Raw genomic sequence first — 13,582 nt, 5'->3', positions numbered from 1 at the left:
GCATGGCTGCTTTTGGAGGATGTATGATATGGGTCTCTCTGGAGGAATGACGGGTCTTGTCCACCTGTGAAATCAAGTATGCCATAGAGATCCCCACAGAGGTAGGAGGCCGATTTACCAGCTCCATGCTCACGGCAGAGCATCTCAGGGGCCCGTTGGGTCAGGCCTGGATGCTGTATGGCCCAGCTGGTTCGGTCGTGGTTGAACACACGGCCAGCTGTTTGGTCGCTCCCCACCACAGTGGGAAGGGGGAGAGAATCGAAAAAGGTAGAAGTGCAAGAACTCGTGGGTTGAGATAAGGACAGTTAATAGGAAAGAGGGGGGAATAGTGTAAAAAAAAAACAAGTGATGCACAGTGCAATTGCCCAGCCAGTCCCCAGGCAACTCCCCCCAGCTTTGTTGTTGGGCGTGACGTTGTGTGGTGTGGAATAGTCCTTTGGTCAGTTTGGGTCAGCAGAAAAGAGAAGCAGAAAATTCCTTGCTCCAGTGTAAGCACTGCTCAGCAACAGCTAAAACATCTGTGTGTTGTCAATGCTATTTTCATCCTCAATACAAAACACAGCGCCATGCCAGCTACTAGGAAGAAAAATAACTCCATCCCAGCCAAAACCAGGGCAAAGCAGAAAGGCAGAGAGATGAAAGGCGCATAAATATATCAATGAAATACTGATCTGATGGTTTGCTCTGTGCTTCCTCTGGCAATGCTATGGAGGCAGCATCTGTGCTCACTGCAGAGTCTCTTCCAGACCATTAACTAATGGCTCTGAGACCTGAGTAAAGTTAGGACTAGCTGAGATGTGTGCAAAGGTGAGAGGATGTCTCTTGGTCTTTGGATTCGTTGGTGAGCAGAAGCTGCCCAGAACTAGACTGGCCAGTCCCACTAGACTGTGCCGAGCATCTCTAATCAAGGGCAGTGGCTGAATCGGCAGAGGACATTAACAGCTCTTTTTTCTTCTAGGTTTCCATTCTACTATGAACTCAAAATAGCTTTTGTAGCTTGGCTGCTGTCTCCGTACACAAAAGGCTCCAGCCTCCTGTACAGGAAATTTGTTCACCCAACACTGTCTTCAAAAGAAAAGGTAATCCCGTGTGCCCAAATCCTGCTTGGGTGGAAACAATCTGCAGCATGTTTGCTCCATCTTCACATCACTCATTTTCACGGAAGGACTGGGAGCTGCTGATTCTCTTCCTCTGTCATTTGATCATCTCTTTTTGGTGTTTTTGTCCTTTGTGGTGGTTGTTTTTTTTTTTTTTTGTTTGTTTTGTTTTTTTTAAATACTGGCATCTGTTCAGCTCGCTCACATGTTCATCTTCATGCACTTGAGAAGCTGGGAGGGAGGGGAATGAAAACGCCTCCTAAGCTGCTTTGCACGTACTAGCTGAATATAGCTGGAGAGCTGTGTTGTGGCTGGACATAATGATCTAGAGAAGCAGGGTCTGGCAGCCAGGGCTCCTTTATTTTGTTCCCAGCCCTGTGCAGCAATGAGACAAATAGTCCAGCCTGCCAGAAAGGGGCTTAGCGAGCACTTGCCTGGCTGGGAGAGATGCAGCATGTAGCATGTTGAGGTCCTGGTTTGAGAAATGGCCTGCTGAAATTCACGATATTAATTTCAGAGGAGACATTACAGCTTGAATCATTTGCCTGCCTAGGAGAGTCCTGTGGCTGTGAACAGGACATTGTCAGGCAGATCCATCTGGCTCACATGAATCTGTGGGCTGAGAGTAGCTGTCAGTCACACATCAGCATACAGACTACTAAGAAATGAATAACCCTTTCCCACTTTGCCAGCTACGACAGTGAAAGATCTGTTTAAGCCATAGGCAGTGCATGCTGACTTGTATCTCAGTCCTGTCCAAGGACAGTGGGGATCAGCCCCCTTTTTCTTCCTGGGAACTTCTGCCTAGGCTTCTCACAAACAGTGCTCGTGCATTTTGGGTTGCCACCTCTTGTCTACTAGAAATAGGGAAGGGATCACTAATAAGCCAAGAGCTTCTCGCAGACTGCATTTCCTACTAACCCAGCACATCTAATAGCTAAGCACTGAAACTCGTTGTCATCTGTCATCATGTCTGGGGAGAGCAGGGATTTTCACTGGATGTTGAGCAGCATCAAAATCCAGAACCTCTTAGGCAACCATTTCCATGGGCACGTTGGAGCCGGACACTGCGGTGATGTGCAAAGAGATCTCAGATGCTTCTGAGAGCATCAGTCCTGGCCCCAAGGGCAGTAGAGCTGCAGCTGCCCAGCATCATACCGTGACTCCTTTTTAACTATAGGGCAATCCAATTTGTCTTCAGAGTTTATAGACTGCCAATGGTTCCTGACATATCCTGGCCCATTCTGCCCAGGTGGATGTGTCTGTCCTGCCTCCAGGACCTCTGCACGGTGGTTGCGTAGTGCAAATGTATCCCAGCTTTGGGTCCCGATCTTCCATTCACAGAATAAGGCTGAAACAGAAGCTTCTGCTCCCCTGCAAACCCTTCCTCTTTGCAAATGCTGGCTGAGAACTTCTCTCCAGCCAAGGTGGGGGAAATGGAGCACATCTACCTTCATTGTAGATGACCTTTTCCTGCAGAGAATCTGAGGCTGGGACCACTCTGATTTTGTCCCTCTTGTGTTTTTTTTTGTTTGTTTATTTTGTTGTCTGCTGTGGCAGGAGATCGACGACTGCCTCGTCCAGGCTAAAGACCGGAGCTACGATGCCCTCGTGCACTTTGGGAAGCGGGGCCTGAACGTCGCGGCCACGGCAGCTGTCATGGCAGCTTCCAAGGTAAGGCTGTGGGTCGGGATGGAGGCGTTAGCATCTCACCTGCATCCACCGACAACGGCAGCCACGGTGTGGAGGGGGAGACATAGCAGAGGTGGGGATCCTATCGCTGATTTTGATCATGCCTCCCGGTCATTCACCAGCCACACAGGTGCCTCTTGGGCTAAAGACACTTAAGTAAGGGTGGTGCTTGGGGAACCTCTATGAGGTTGGAAAATGCAGGATTAAGGCTAGGGGCTGCCTCAGGCCTCTGTTGAATTTTTATATGTTCCATGGCATTTAGTACCCAGGTGAGAAAGTTAGCAATGCTGTTCACCACAGCTTAGTTTTCACTGCCAAAATAGGAGCATGGAAGGTGCTGACTCTAGGTGAACACAGCAACCTGTCCTGGGGAATAGTTTTTTCCCCTTGTTGGGGAAGGGAAAGGCCACCTGCCCTGCAGTTTGTCAGTTGTTAGGCTGAATTGTTGAGAAATCTGGAGCATCTATTGACCTCTCATTCAGGTACTGACAGGCTGCAAGGTTTACACATGACATACCTGGTGTGTAATTCCCTGGAGACATGCTCGTGTTATGGAAGAGTGAATGGGATGTGGCACTGGGTGTTTTTGGAAGGGTGGCTTCACCCGAAGAGGCGTATCCTGTACTCTGTTCCTGGCTTCGAGCCAGAGCCAGAAAGCAGCTTCTATCTCTTTCTTTGCATAAAAGCTGCAAGGAATTGATAACCGGGTTTGGTGGTTCTGCTCTCTGGCCATGGATTACCATGGCTGAGCGTGGATGTGCAGCTATGGCCACTATACTTCGATGTTCCGGGGGCAAAACTTGTATAAAAGATAGAGTTTCTGTGCAGTCAAGTACAATGCCTCTTGCAAAAGGACAGTAGAAACATATGGACAAGATGGATGTTGATATTAGGAGAAAGTCATGAATGGGAGTTGAAGGAAACTATTTTCCTCTGCCAAATGCTTTTTGTATGACCTTGGGGACATCACTTAGTATTTCCTGGCCTTATCTCCTGTAAAGATGAGTAATACATCCTTGGGATGCTAAATATGTGCAAGCTATTAAGCGTGTTGAACTGAAGGCATTATAGAAGCGGGAGCCTGTGGGATATGCCATATACATACAGGGTCACAAGGTTATGCAAAAACTGTTCCAAAGAAAAGCCCCAAATGGCCGCCCTTTTCCCTGCTGTCAAGCCCGGCTGGGTTCTTTGAGCTGTTGCTCTTCAGTGGGGAAGCTCTGCTAAACAGGGACTGCTGGCTAATCCAAACCCGGCCTGAAAGCCAGGATAAATGTGGAGCTAAGGCCGAGCTGTGTGCTTTATGCCCAAGGCCACAACGTTGGTGTGATACCTTCGTGACAGCAGTGCTTTCAGTGCTGTTATGTAAACCCGAAGAAGTCACACCATGGACAAAGCCTGTTCTGCAGCGCTGCCTTTGCTTCCTACAGCGTGTTGCAGACTCCTTGTGCTAGAGCTGTCTTTCAGGACAGAGTGAGAAACAATGTGTGAATCCCAAAGAACCTGATTCCTTTTTGGGTAGCCCCCAACCATGCAAAGCTCAGTGGTGGCCAGGCCCACAGCGCCCACCTGTGCGTCTCAGGACTGAAGCAGTGTCTTCATCAGCTCTTCAACCTGAAAGAAAAGTCAGCACCGCAGTTTTATTTCCTACTGTTCCACTTCGTTCTGCTTCTCTGGTGTTTCTTAAGATTCTCACTGCTGTGAAATGCAGCTCCAGTGGCAGCAGGAAGCTGGGCAGAAGGGAGAAGACCCCCCAGGGTACAAGGAAGCTCCTGCTTTGCTTGAGATAATGAAGCTCCCTTTCATTGCTGGAAGAAACTAACCCATGCTGTGATTCCTGTGGCACATCTGCCAGCCTAACTGGAGAGAAAACAGATAAAATATTGCTGCCTGTGATGGACCAGAAGTGTCTTTCCTGCACACTACCTTGGGGATGGGAAAATGAGCGAGAGGTAGTCATTGGATTGAATAATTTATATTTACGGCAAAGCAAGGACTGCTCATGCCTTTGCTTCAACCCTGAGATTTAAGTGACTGCGAATACCTGAGGAAAAACAGGACTCCTGACTCCCTTCCCCACTTCGGCATGTGGCCTCCAGCAAGGTGCTTGCTTCTGTGCTCCTCAGGGTGCGATTCCAGGGACGGGTGAGCTAACCTAACAGCTCTCCTCTTCCAAAAAACAGGGCAATGCTCCTACTCCCAGTGGGTCACTCTGCACCAGCCGCTTGGGCCTCCTCAGGTTCTCTCTAACCTATCATAAAGCTAAGCCAGAAAGAGAAAGAAAGGGTTTTCTTAGTGAGTAAAAGACTCCACAAGTGTGTCTCATGAGAGCCTGAGCCAGCACAAGGGCCGGGACAGAACTGCATTGTGAGGAGCGTGGCTGGAGGAAAGGAAAGCAAGATCCCCCCCTTCCTGGTGGTGGGAAGGAGGCAGTTCAGCTCTGCTGCTCACGGGACCACATCCTTAATGCCTTCTCACTCTTCATGGTGCAATAGTCAGGAATGGTTTGAGACAGTTTCTGTCCCTGCCCCTCTCAGGCTCAATTTAGCATCTTTTGGGCAGGGAGAGTTGAACGGCTGTTTTCCAGCCCGAGGTGCTGCAGTACAGAAGGGCTGAGCTTGGGCTCCTCGAATATTCGGGCTGCAAAGCGCGGTGGGTCAGCTGTGGACGTGTTTCCATGTAGCTGTCCCTGCTGCAGAGCGTGCCGGCTCCGAGAGGTGACCGACACGAGAAGGTACGGGTGGGAACAGCTTTTGTTGCTCTGCTTTTCAGCTGCTGTCGAATGTATGTCAACACCCTTCCTTGCCCACTTGAGGGAGAGGTGTAACAGAGGGAGATTATCCTGCGTGAGTGAAGTTTAGAGGACTAATTATCTAGAAAACACTCTGAGCTGACAGGTGCCAACTCAGACTGCAGTGCTGTCCTCTGGGAAAAGCTTCCAGGAAGGGGGAAAGAGAATACTGTTTGTGAGGCTTATCCTGGCTGTCCCTGTGCCGAGGTTTAAGGGTATCCAGCCAGCCTGTGATAAGTGTTGGGGGGTAGATTGGGAAGTGAGCTCTGACGAGAGTCACTGGGTTTCAGCCTTTAACATGCCGTGTTAAAATTGGGACCTGTAGAGATGACCCAGGTGTATTGAGTACCTGCAGTTCCCCTGGGAAACGTGGCTTTTACCAGCAAGCAAACTGAGGATCTCTCTTACTTCCTACTTCACTCGGATTAATGGGTGAGGAAAAGGATGTTCTTTGACATTAAGAAATGGACCCTTTGCAAACAGGCATCTTCTGCTGGTGAATACACAGTGAGATGTGGGCTGAAAGTGTGCTCTGTACAGGCCTGTTCTCAGCAAATGAGCTTAGATCTAAAGGCATCTAAAGTGATCTAAAAGGACCTAAAGGTCCTTCTGAAGGATCGAAATCTAAAAGGATCTAAACTGATCTTAGATCTAAAGTCCTTGAAGGTACGTCTCTGTGCATAGCCTTGCCCTCTCCTGTCTCTCTGAGCTGCTGTAACTGATCTTCTTGTGCTCCCACAGTGGTCTCTTCTCTCCTCTTTGGTGATTAGATCTTTGCTCAAAGCCCGTGTTTTCATTCTTCTTATCCCCAGCGCAGCACGGGGAGGCTGGCTCCTGATCACTAGACGTGACAGGCTGCGACCGGTACATTTATCCCGGGCTAAGGGGCTGCAAGCTGAGCGCAGCCACATGCACGTTCCTTATCTCTGATCCCCCAGCCCTTTCCCCTTTCTGTCCCCTTTCCAGCCGTAGTTAGCCAAGTGCAGGCTTCTCTCCCTTCCCCTCCCTTCTGCTCCCCTCCCCTGCTTTGGTTTCTTTTGAAGCCGCAGTTGTGCTAACGCTGGCACCAACCGGTGCCAGGTCATTTTACAGCCTGAGGAGCTGTCAGTGTCCCAAGTACCCCGAGTCTGCCCGGCTGGCTCACTTGGGTGTTTCCTCTCTCTCAGGAGAATCTATTTTTGACGCTCTCTCAGCAGACAGAGCATTAGGTAGCTGGTCTTGTTACCCCTGCTTAGGTGCTCAGCACAGATCCTTTCCCTGCCCCCAGCAGCCCCTCCAGCGAGCACAATCTCATCTGGGGCTCCGTAATCCTGTCCTCGCCGCTTGGTCATCTTGTCACACGCTGTGACTTCAAGTGGGTCAGTGCTAAGTGGCGGGATTAGATGACCAGGCAGTAAATCCTGCTGCTCTTTGCATGTTTTCAATTAGTTCCAGCTCGTTCAGCCATTCCCAGTCCCTCTGGGCACTGAGCACCTTCTTTCCAGCTCGGCTTACGGCAGCAGAGGACAAGCAGAAGAGGAGCCTGCTTTGGGATCTGAGCAGCTCTGCTCCCATCCACCATCAGAACTGAAGCAGAACAGCAGCAGGACTGTTGCAGCTCGGTTTTGGGGCAGGTGGAGGGCTTTGGCTGGGCAGCGGAGCCATCGGTGGGAGCCCCAGGCACAAATGGGCTTTTTGTCAGCGGCGGTCAGGTTTCTGACGTGGGCATCTGGGACTCCCATATGGCTGCAGTGGGGAGTGGCACTGATGCTTTCAAGGCATCAGCCTCCTCCAGCACACCCGTGTGTGCTCCCTCGCTGTCACCACCCCCAGCACTTGCTCATCCTCCTCCCATCACCCTGAGCTTCCCACCCTCTTGCCCTGTCCCCACTCCCCTGCCCCTCTCCCTCCTTCCCTTCCCAGGAGCCTTCCAAGCCCTGCTGTCGCCTCCTCTGTCCCTACAGCCCTCCCATCACCACTTTTACACTCTCCCCAGCTCACCGAGCCTCTCCTTAAGGTCTTTGTTTTCCCCAGATCCTGTCCCCTTATTCCTCACCCTGGATAACCGAATCCAGCCGAACAGGTCAGTGCCATTTTCCCCAGGACAAATCCTGCTCCCAGCTCACTAACCACCTCAAACTAGCCACAGCTCTGCTCTTCAAAAGGAGAGCTGCAGAAAACATCCTGCAGCCATCACAAGGCCAGGGTTGCTGATAAGGTACCTTCCTCGGCCCTCCTTCCCCCCTGTGTGCAGGGCAGGGAGCACAGAGCCTTGGCAGGAGCTGATAAATGAGGTGGAGGGAGCAGGCACGCATGACTGGTGCCGATGAAAAGCCCGTTTGTGCCTAATAAGTCTGAGAAACTGTCCAGGAGCCTTTCATGCGTGGGCAAATAGGGCTTGCGGTGCTGCCAGAGCTAGCAGTCATGCTGCGTGTCTGGTAGAAGGGCCAGGCATGCAGACGTAGGTGGGAGGGTCGCAGTGCTCACATCCACCTCCTTTACGCTCAGGAGTGCAGGTCCCAAACTGCTTCAGATCACAGCACCTGAGTGCTCTGGCAGCCTGGCTTCCATGCCCGCCTTTGGGCTCACCACCCCACGGGGGCTGCAGTTCTGATGATTTAGGTTCCCTGAGCCCGAGACATTTGTTGGAAAGCCTCACGGCGTGTTTTTGCTGTTTTTTAAGCCAGGAGATGAAAAAATGGTAATCATTTGGATTTTATCCTCACCAGAGGATAACATTTCTGTATAAAATTACCTGGCTGGGGCAGCCAGTGCAACTGCCCAACGTCGGAAGTGTTTAGCTCCAACTTCCCATGATGACCAACAGCCTGTTACGGTGGGAGTTTGAAGCCCAGACTTGTGGAAGAGAGATGCTGCCTGTGTGCCGTGGCAGTGGAGAACTGCACTTCTACTTCAGCTGGGAAGGAGGGAGGCAGGGAGCATTCATCCCTGTAGGAGAAGGGATTTGTAACTGGATTTTGTAACGATGAGGTGCCGCTGCTTGCAGGGAGAGAGTTTCTTTGCACACCGAATGTGTCACAGGACACCGGTCCAGTCTGCTTCGTACTGCTTCTGGTCTGCAACAGGGCCAAGAGCTGCAGAAGTCAGGAGTGGTTCAGAGCACAGAGTCTGAGAAACTTCTGTGGACCTGGTCAGTGTTACCTGCATACTCCTTTGGAAAATCGCATCCTTTAAAGGATCTCCACGTGGGGTCCAAAATCACCGATCTCCTGGCTGAACTATTAAACCATCAAAGAGGAAGAGCAACACACGGCTTTCTTGAAACATGGTGCCGCTGATCACTATTTCATGAATTGTTCCTGTCACTGTATAATGCATTTTTCTCTCCGAAGTCTCAGGAAACTGACTTCCCCCAAATCCATAAAACCTCAGCGCTGTCACAGAGCTACAATCCAAGTAGCAGATCCCAGTTTTTCCACCCTGTTGGCTCTTGCCTCGGTATCTCAAGGAGCAGACAATAGCCAGTGAATGCACAGGACCAAACAATACATTTATAGAGACCAGGCCGGGAGAGACAGCAGCAAGCCGTTCCCAGAAGAGGAAATGCACTGCGCAAACAAAAAGGGTGGATGAAATGAAGTTTCCACCATCAGCTTTAAAGCCAGCTGATTTCCGTCGGAGTCTTTAGTGCTGCCTGGCATCCCTCTGAGCTGCTCTCAGCCAGGCCGCAAGGATATTGCTTGTAGGTTGTTTGTGTTCTTGTGGTTTGACAATGGCAGGGAAAATTTGCCCCCCTCAGCCCACAAAGCCGGTGCGTTTGCTCTTAGCGGGACCTTCTGCAGGTAGGCAGCACGAGCTTGGGCATGAGCATTGCCCGCCTTCAGAGAAAAACCTTCAGTCACCAGGTCTAAAATGACTGCTGAGCATCCTTCACCAAATCCTGCCTAAATTAGTCCTAAATATGCTCTGTCCTTAATGACTTGAAGTCTGGAGGTGGCCAGACGCTGGGGGTTTCTCCGGTGGGAAGCGCCTGTGAAGTGCAAAGAGCGGCAGCCCCTTGCTTCTGAAATTTGCTTAACTCTTGGAACGCACTTGCTAGGTTACAGCCTGTCAGCTGGGGTTGCGGAGTGGCTTCTTCATCTCTCTGGGAGAGCTGAGGAAGGGAGAGCCTCCGTTCAGAGGTGTAGTGCACAGGTGGGTGTCCCTGCTCGTTGTGTGTGTGAGTGCCTGTACCTCAGTGCCCAGCCTCGTGCTCACGTCTCACCTCGGTCACTTGTGCTTCAAACAGATCTTACTGTCGAAGCGTGTACGTTTGTTGCCACACTCGCTCTCTTTTTCCCTTGCTAGGTCTCTCAGCTGCTTCATTTACACTTGTATTTGGACCAGAAAAAAGGGCAGGTAATCTGCTGAGTGCTTCTACTAACCCCTACCTAACATCTGCCTCCCCGTAGGAGTAGTTCGAGCTGTTGTCAGCTGAGGCTGGTCTGAGGCCAGACGCTGGCTGCCCTGCTTCTCGGAGGTGGACCCTGCGTGCTGTGCTCTAAAAGCCTCTCCTTGATCGCATCAGCAAAACGCCTTCCAAGCCCTCTGCTGGCAATCAGAGAGATGCCAGCAGCCAGGCGGGGAGCTGTGTTTGTGGAAAACCCATCTAACGCAGGTTGTTGCTACCCTGTTGGCCGAGCTGCCGTGTTTGCTTCCGTTTTCTCACTGATGGGTAAAGGGAGCCTCGCTCTGCCACTGCTGCGATCCCATTAGCGTGGCTGGGGTTGAAGTGGAGCCCGTGAGGCCAGGACTTGGCTCAAAGGTGGAGAAGCACCTCTGCAAGCCTGTCCTAGGGGTGTGCGCCACACCTTGGAGTGAGTATCTGCGGGCTGGTGGCTGTCCTGTGCATGCAGACACGTCTGCTGCCGGGGAGGAGAACTGCTAACCTCGGTTACAGCAAAGAGAGGGACCATTAACGGGGGTAGGGTTGTGCTGGAAGTGCAGTGAGCGTGGCTTAGTGTTCCCTTGCCTGTCCATTAACTGCTGATCCTGAAATGCAAGAGGCCAGAAGGTGCCCTCCTCTATTAACACCGAGCATATTAAAAGCTGCTCTTGTATGACTTGACTCTTTCTGATTCCCGGTTTGTGTCACTTCCCCACGCTGTTACAGCGGCAAAATGGAATATCTAGTCACTAGATGTGTTGTGAAGCCTAAATAATGTCTACAGAATTCTTTCAGATCGTCAGACGGTACGATAAAATCTAGACACTGTTGTTTGTTTATGTTGGATCATAGTTAATGGGACTTTGTTATATAAATAGCAGGTTTTAAAACGATGTGCCTAATTTTCTTTTCCTAGAGCCTACGTAAAGCTACCTGCATATGCGGAGGAATTTCTGTGAATAATCCCATTGTATGTAAGCCCAGTTTTTCCAGACTCCTAAGTCCATCTCCCTCTAAAAGCTTTCACTTCAAATGTGAGTGCAGAGATTAATTATAGAAGCCAAGTAATTAAGACACCGCCAGCTATTTCTGATGCAGTGCCTTTCAGGGTACCTGTCGCAGTACTGGCTTCAGATTTTGGATCCTTCCAAGATTTCTGATCCTTCCAAGCCATATTGGTTGGGTCGGTGTCCGTGGCCTGGGCGTGCAGAGGTTGACATCACTTCTGGAGACAAGTCTGCCGCGTTGAGGGGAAGGTAGCATGCTCTGAAAGCTCACTGTTTGGATATTGTTTTGTCCCATTCTTTAAAGCAAAAATAAGGGGAGAACGTGCTAGGAGTGAGATGTAAGGAATGCCTATGCTACAGTTGTGACCGAAGCATGTAGAGATGTACCTAAATTAGTTGTGGATTAATTACTGTGCCAGACGGATGAGAGCTTTAACTTTCCTTAGAACCGCAGAGAAGCTTGTGCAGCTTAAAAGGCCACGTGTTGCTGGTTGATGACCTAATATCTTTGGTAGATCATGAGTCTAAATGAGGGTGATACCAACTGATACCAGTTGCTGGGAGGTGACAGTACCTGTTGACTATTTGCCTTTTGTCCTGTTCAGCACCATTGAGGGCTGGCCCTTCTCTGCCCCTGTCCCTGAGAAAACCAAAGCGAAGAGAGACCTGTCCCATGTATGATGAGGTTGGTGAGTCCTGGGAGAAGAGGTGAAGGAAGCCTGCAGAGGTCCACTTTCATCTTTACCTCTGCTGTGGGATGAGCTTTCCTGGGGACCAGAAGATCAGATGAATTTGGTAGCAGATACCCTGTAGTGAACAGGGAAGAAAGACACACCTGCACCCCCCTGTTGCCAACAAAACCCCACTGTCTGGCAAAATACTGGGCCAGAAGTGCCGTGCACGTGGGGATGGGCCATGTCCTACAGGAGAGAAGGGTGAGGCAGAAGTTGAGTCTAGGCTGGAAGTCTTGTGCCCAGAGACAGTAAGGCTTGTGTTCATCCTGATCATTGTGACCTGTCATGGTATTACTGCTCGCTAGCTCACTAGGATAAAACTAGCCCAGGTCCACGTGCACATACCTGCAAACACGCCTCTGACCTCCAGTGTAGACGTACCTTCAGGATCTGGGCCTTCCCCCTGTGTAGACAGGCGTTCTGCTGAAATCTCTGGGACATCTCTCGTGTCTGTAGCACTTGGAAGAGCGTCTGGGTGATCACAGACAAGATGGTAAACAAAAATCCCCCAAATAGCTGCTCTTGGTCTGCCACTTGACGGTTTTTACCAAACATAGTCTGAGATGTCTGCTATGCTAGATCTATTCTGATCTTGGCTTTTCTTTTGTTAATAAGTGATGTCTTACTGTGGAATAATAGTCTCTACAGCTGGATAAAGACTTTATTGCTAAAATACAACTACAGCAGGGCAAGCCCTCACAGCGTTGTCCCTTCAAATGTTTGTGATCTCATATGCAGCAGCTGCTTCTGTGACGGGGAAAGGGTTGGTAATGGCATCGCCATTTTACTTGGAAACTGTCCTGATTCCGTTGTAATCATAATTTCTGTCGTGTTTCCGTTTGGGCTCAAGTAGAAATGTGGCAACTGGGAAAGAATTGCGATTGAAGTGTTATTTTGTGCCCTGCGAGCATTGAAATCCAGCCTGTTCCTGCAAAGTCTGAAGGTGCAAAAGTCTGAAAGAAGAAGACTGGAAGGAAAGTGAGCTTTCACGTGTTCACTGTCACCGCTCAGCCTGAGCCCTTCCTATTGCTGCTGTTTCTGAGGTTTGGACAAACTTTCATGGCACGGTAGCAGCGGTAATGTTTGTTGTTACCCGTGATAAGCAGCCTTCGTCATTGCTGGAACAAGCTCAGGTAAAATTAAAGCAAAAAGGAAGAAAAGACAGGCGCGTATCAGGTCCTTATTTCAAAACTCTCTCTGGGGCCTTTGATCATTTTATGCCACTATTTCAAGTTGCAATGCAAGAATATCAGCATAACTTCTCCCTTTTCAATGCAAAACAGTACACTGGTGTCACCTCCCCTGCCAGCTTGCTCTGCTGCACGAATCTCGTCTCCAGTCTGACTCACGGCCACATCCAGCCCTCACTCTCTGGAATGAAACAGTATTTGGGCGAGCTGGCTGAGCAGAGCGGCTGGGAGGAGGTTAAAAGCTGGTGTGCTGCTGATACTTGAGCTGGTAGTGCAAGAGGAACACAGCGCTCGTGTTACAGCAGCTTATCGATTGCTAAGCCCCTGGCTTTGCTGCTCCAGCCATTCTGCAACAGACAAATATTGGTTAGTGGGCTGATTGCTCCCAACTGCCTCTTGCTAGGGATCTGTCTGTGCAGTCCTACCGCAGGGCAGGATGTCTTGTGTTCCCTTTGAATCAGAACTGCGGTGGCTGCGCACGAATTGACAGAATCCTAGCCACCACGTGAAGGCAGCGTGTGAAGTGCTACAGCATGCATGGCTTGGCCATTTTTCATTTGACAGGGCAACACCCACTGTTATTTGTCTTCAGACTTTCTGATCTCACCTCGGTCAAAACACCCATTGAATTTTTCTTACCTGACACTAGCAGAAATAACTTCAGAGCCAGGCTCTGTGTAAAGCTAAAACCCAAGTGTACTTGTT

General features: G+C 50.2%; 1 protein-coding gene across 4 annotated transcripts in view; it reads left to right on the top strand.

The window, feature by feature from the left end:
* The window catches only part of REEP1 (receptor accessory protein 1), a 60,930-nt gene that overhangs the window by 28,580 nt on the left and 18,768 nt on the right, over positions 1–13,582 (top strand). For 3 of the 4 annotated variants that reach the window (XM_035326011.1, XM_035326013.1, XM_035326014.1), the window contains exons 4-6: positions 959–1,079; positions 2,658–2,771; positions 9,868–9,918. In XM_035326011.1, coding sequence (XP_035181902.1) covers positions 959–1,079; positions 2,658–2,771; positions 9,868–9,918 — 286 coding nt within the window. The remainder of the gene's footprint in view (positions 1–958; positions 1,080–2,657; positions 2,772–9,867; positions 9,919–13,582) is intronic. The other variant, XM_035326012.1, reaches the window with a different exon arrangement.

The sequence above is a fragment of the Oxyura jamaicensis genome, chromosome 4, assembly GCF_011077185.1.
Source record: "Oxyura jamaicensis isolate SHBP4307 breed ruddy duck chromosome 4, BPBGC_Ojam_1.0, whole genome shotgun sequence".
NCBI classification, from domain to species: domain Eukaryota; kingdom Metazoa; phylum Chordata; class Aves; order Anseriformes; family Anatidae; genus Oxyura; species Oxyura jamaicensis.
The sequence above is the reverse complement of the archived record's forward strand: the minus strand, read 5'-3'. Positions and strand labels throughout refer to the sequence as shown.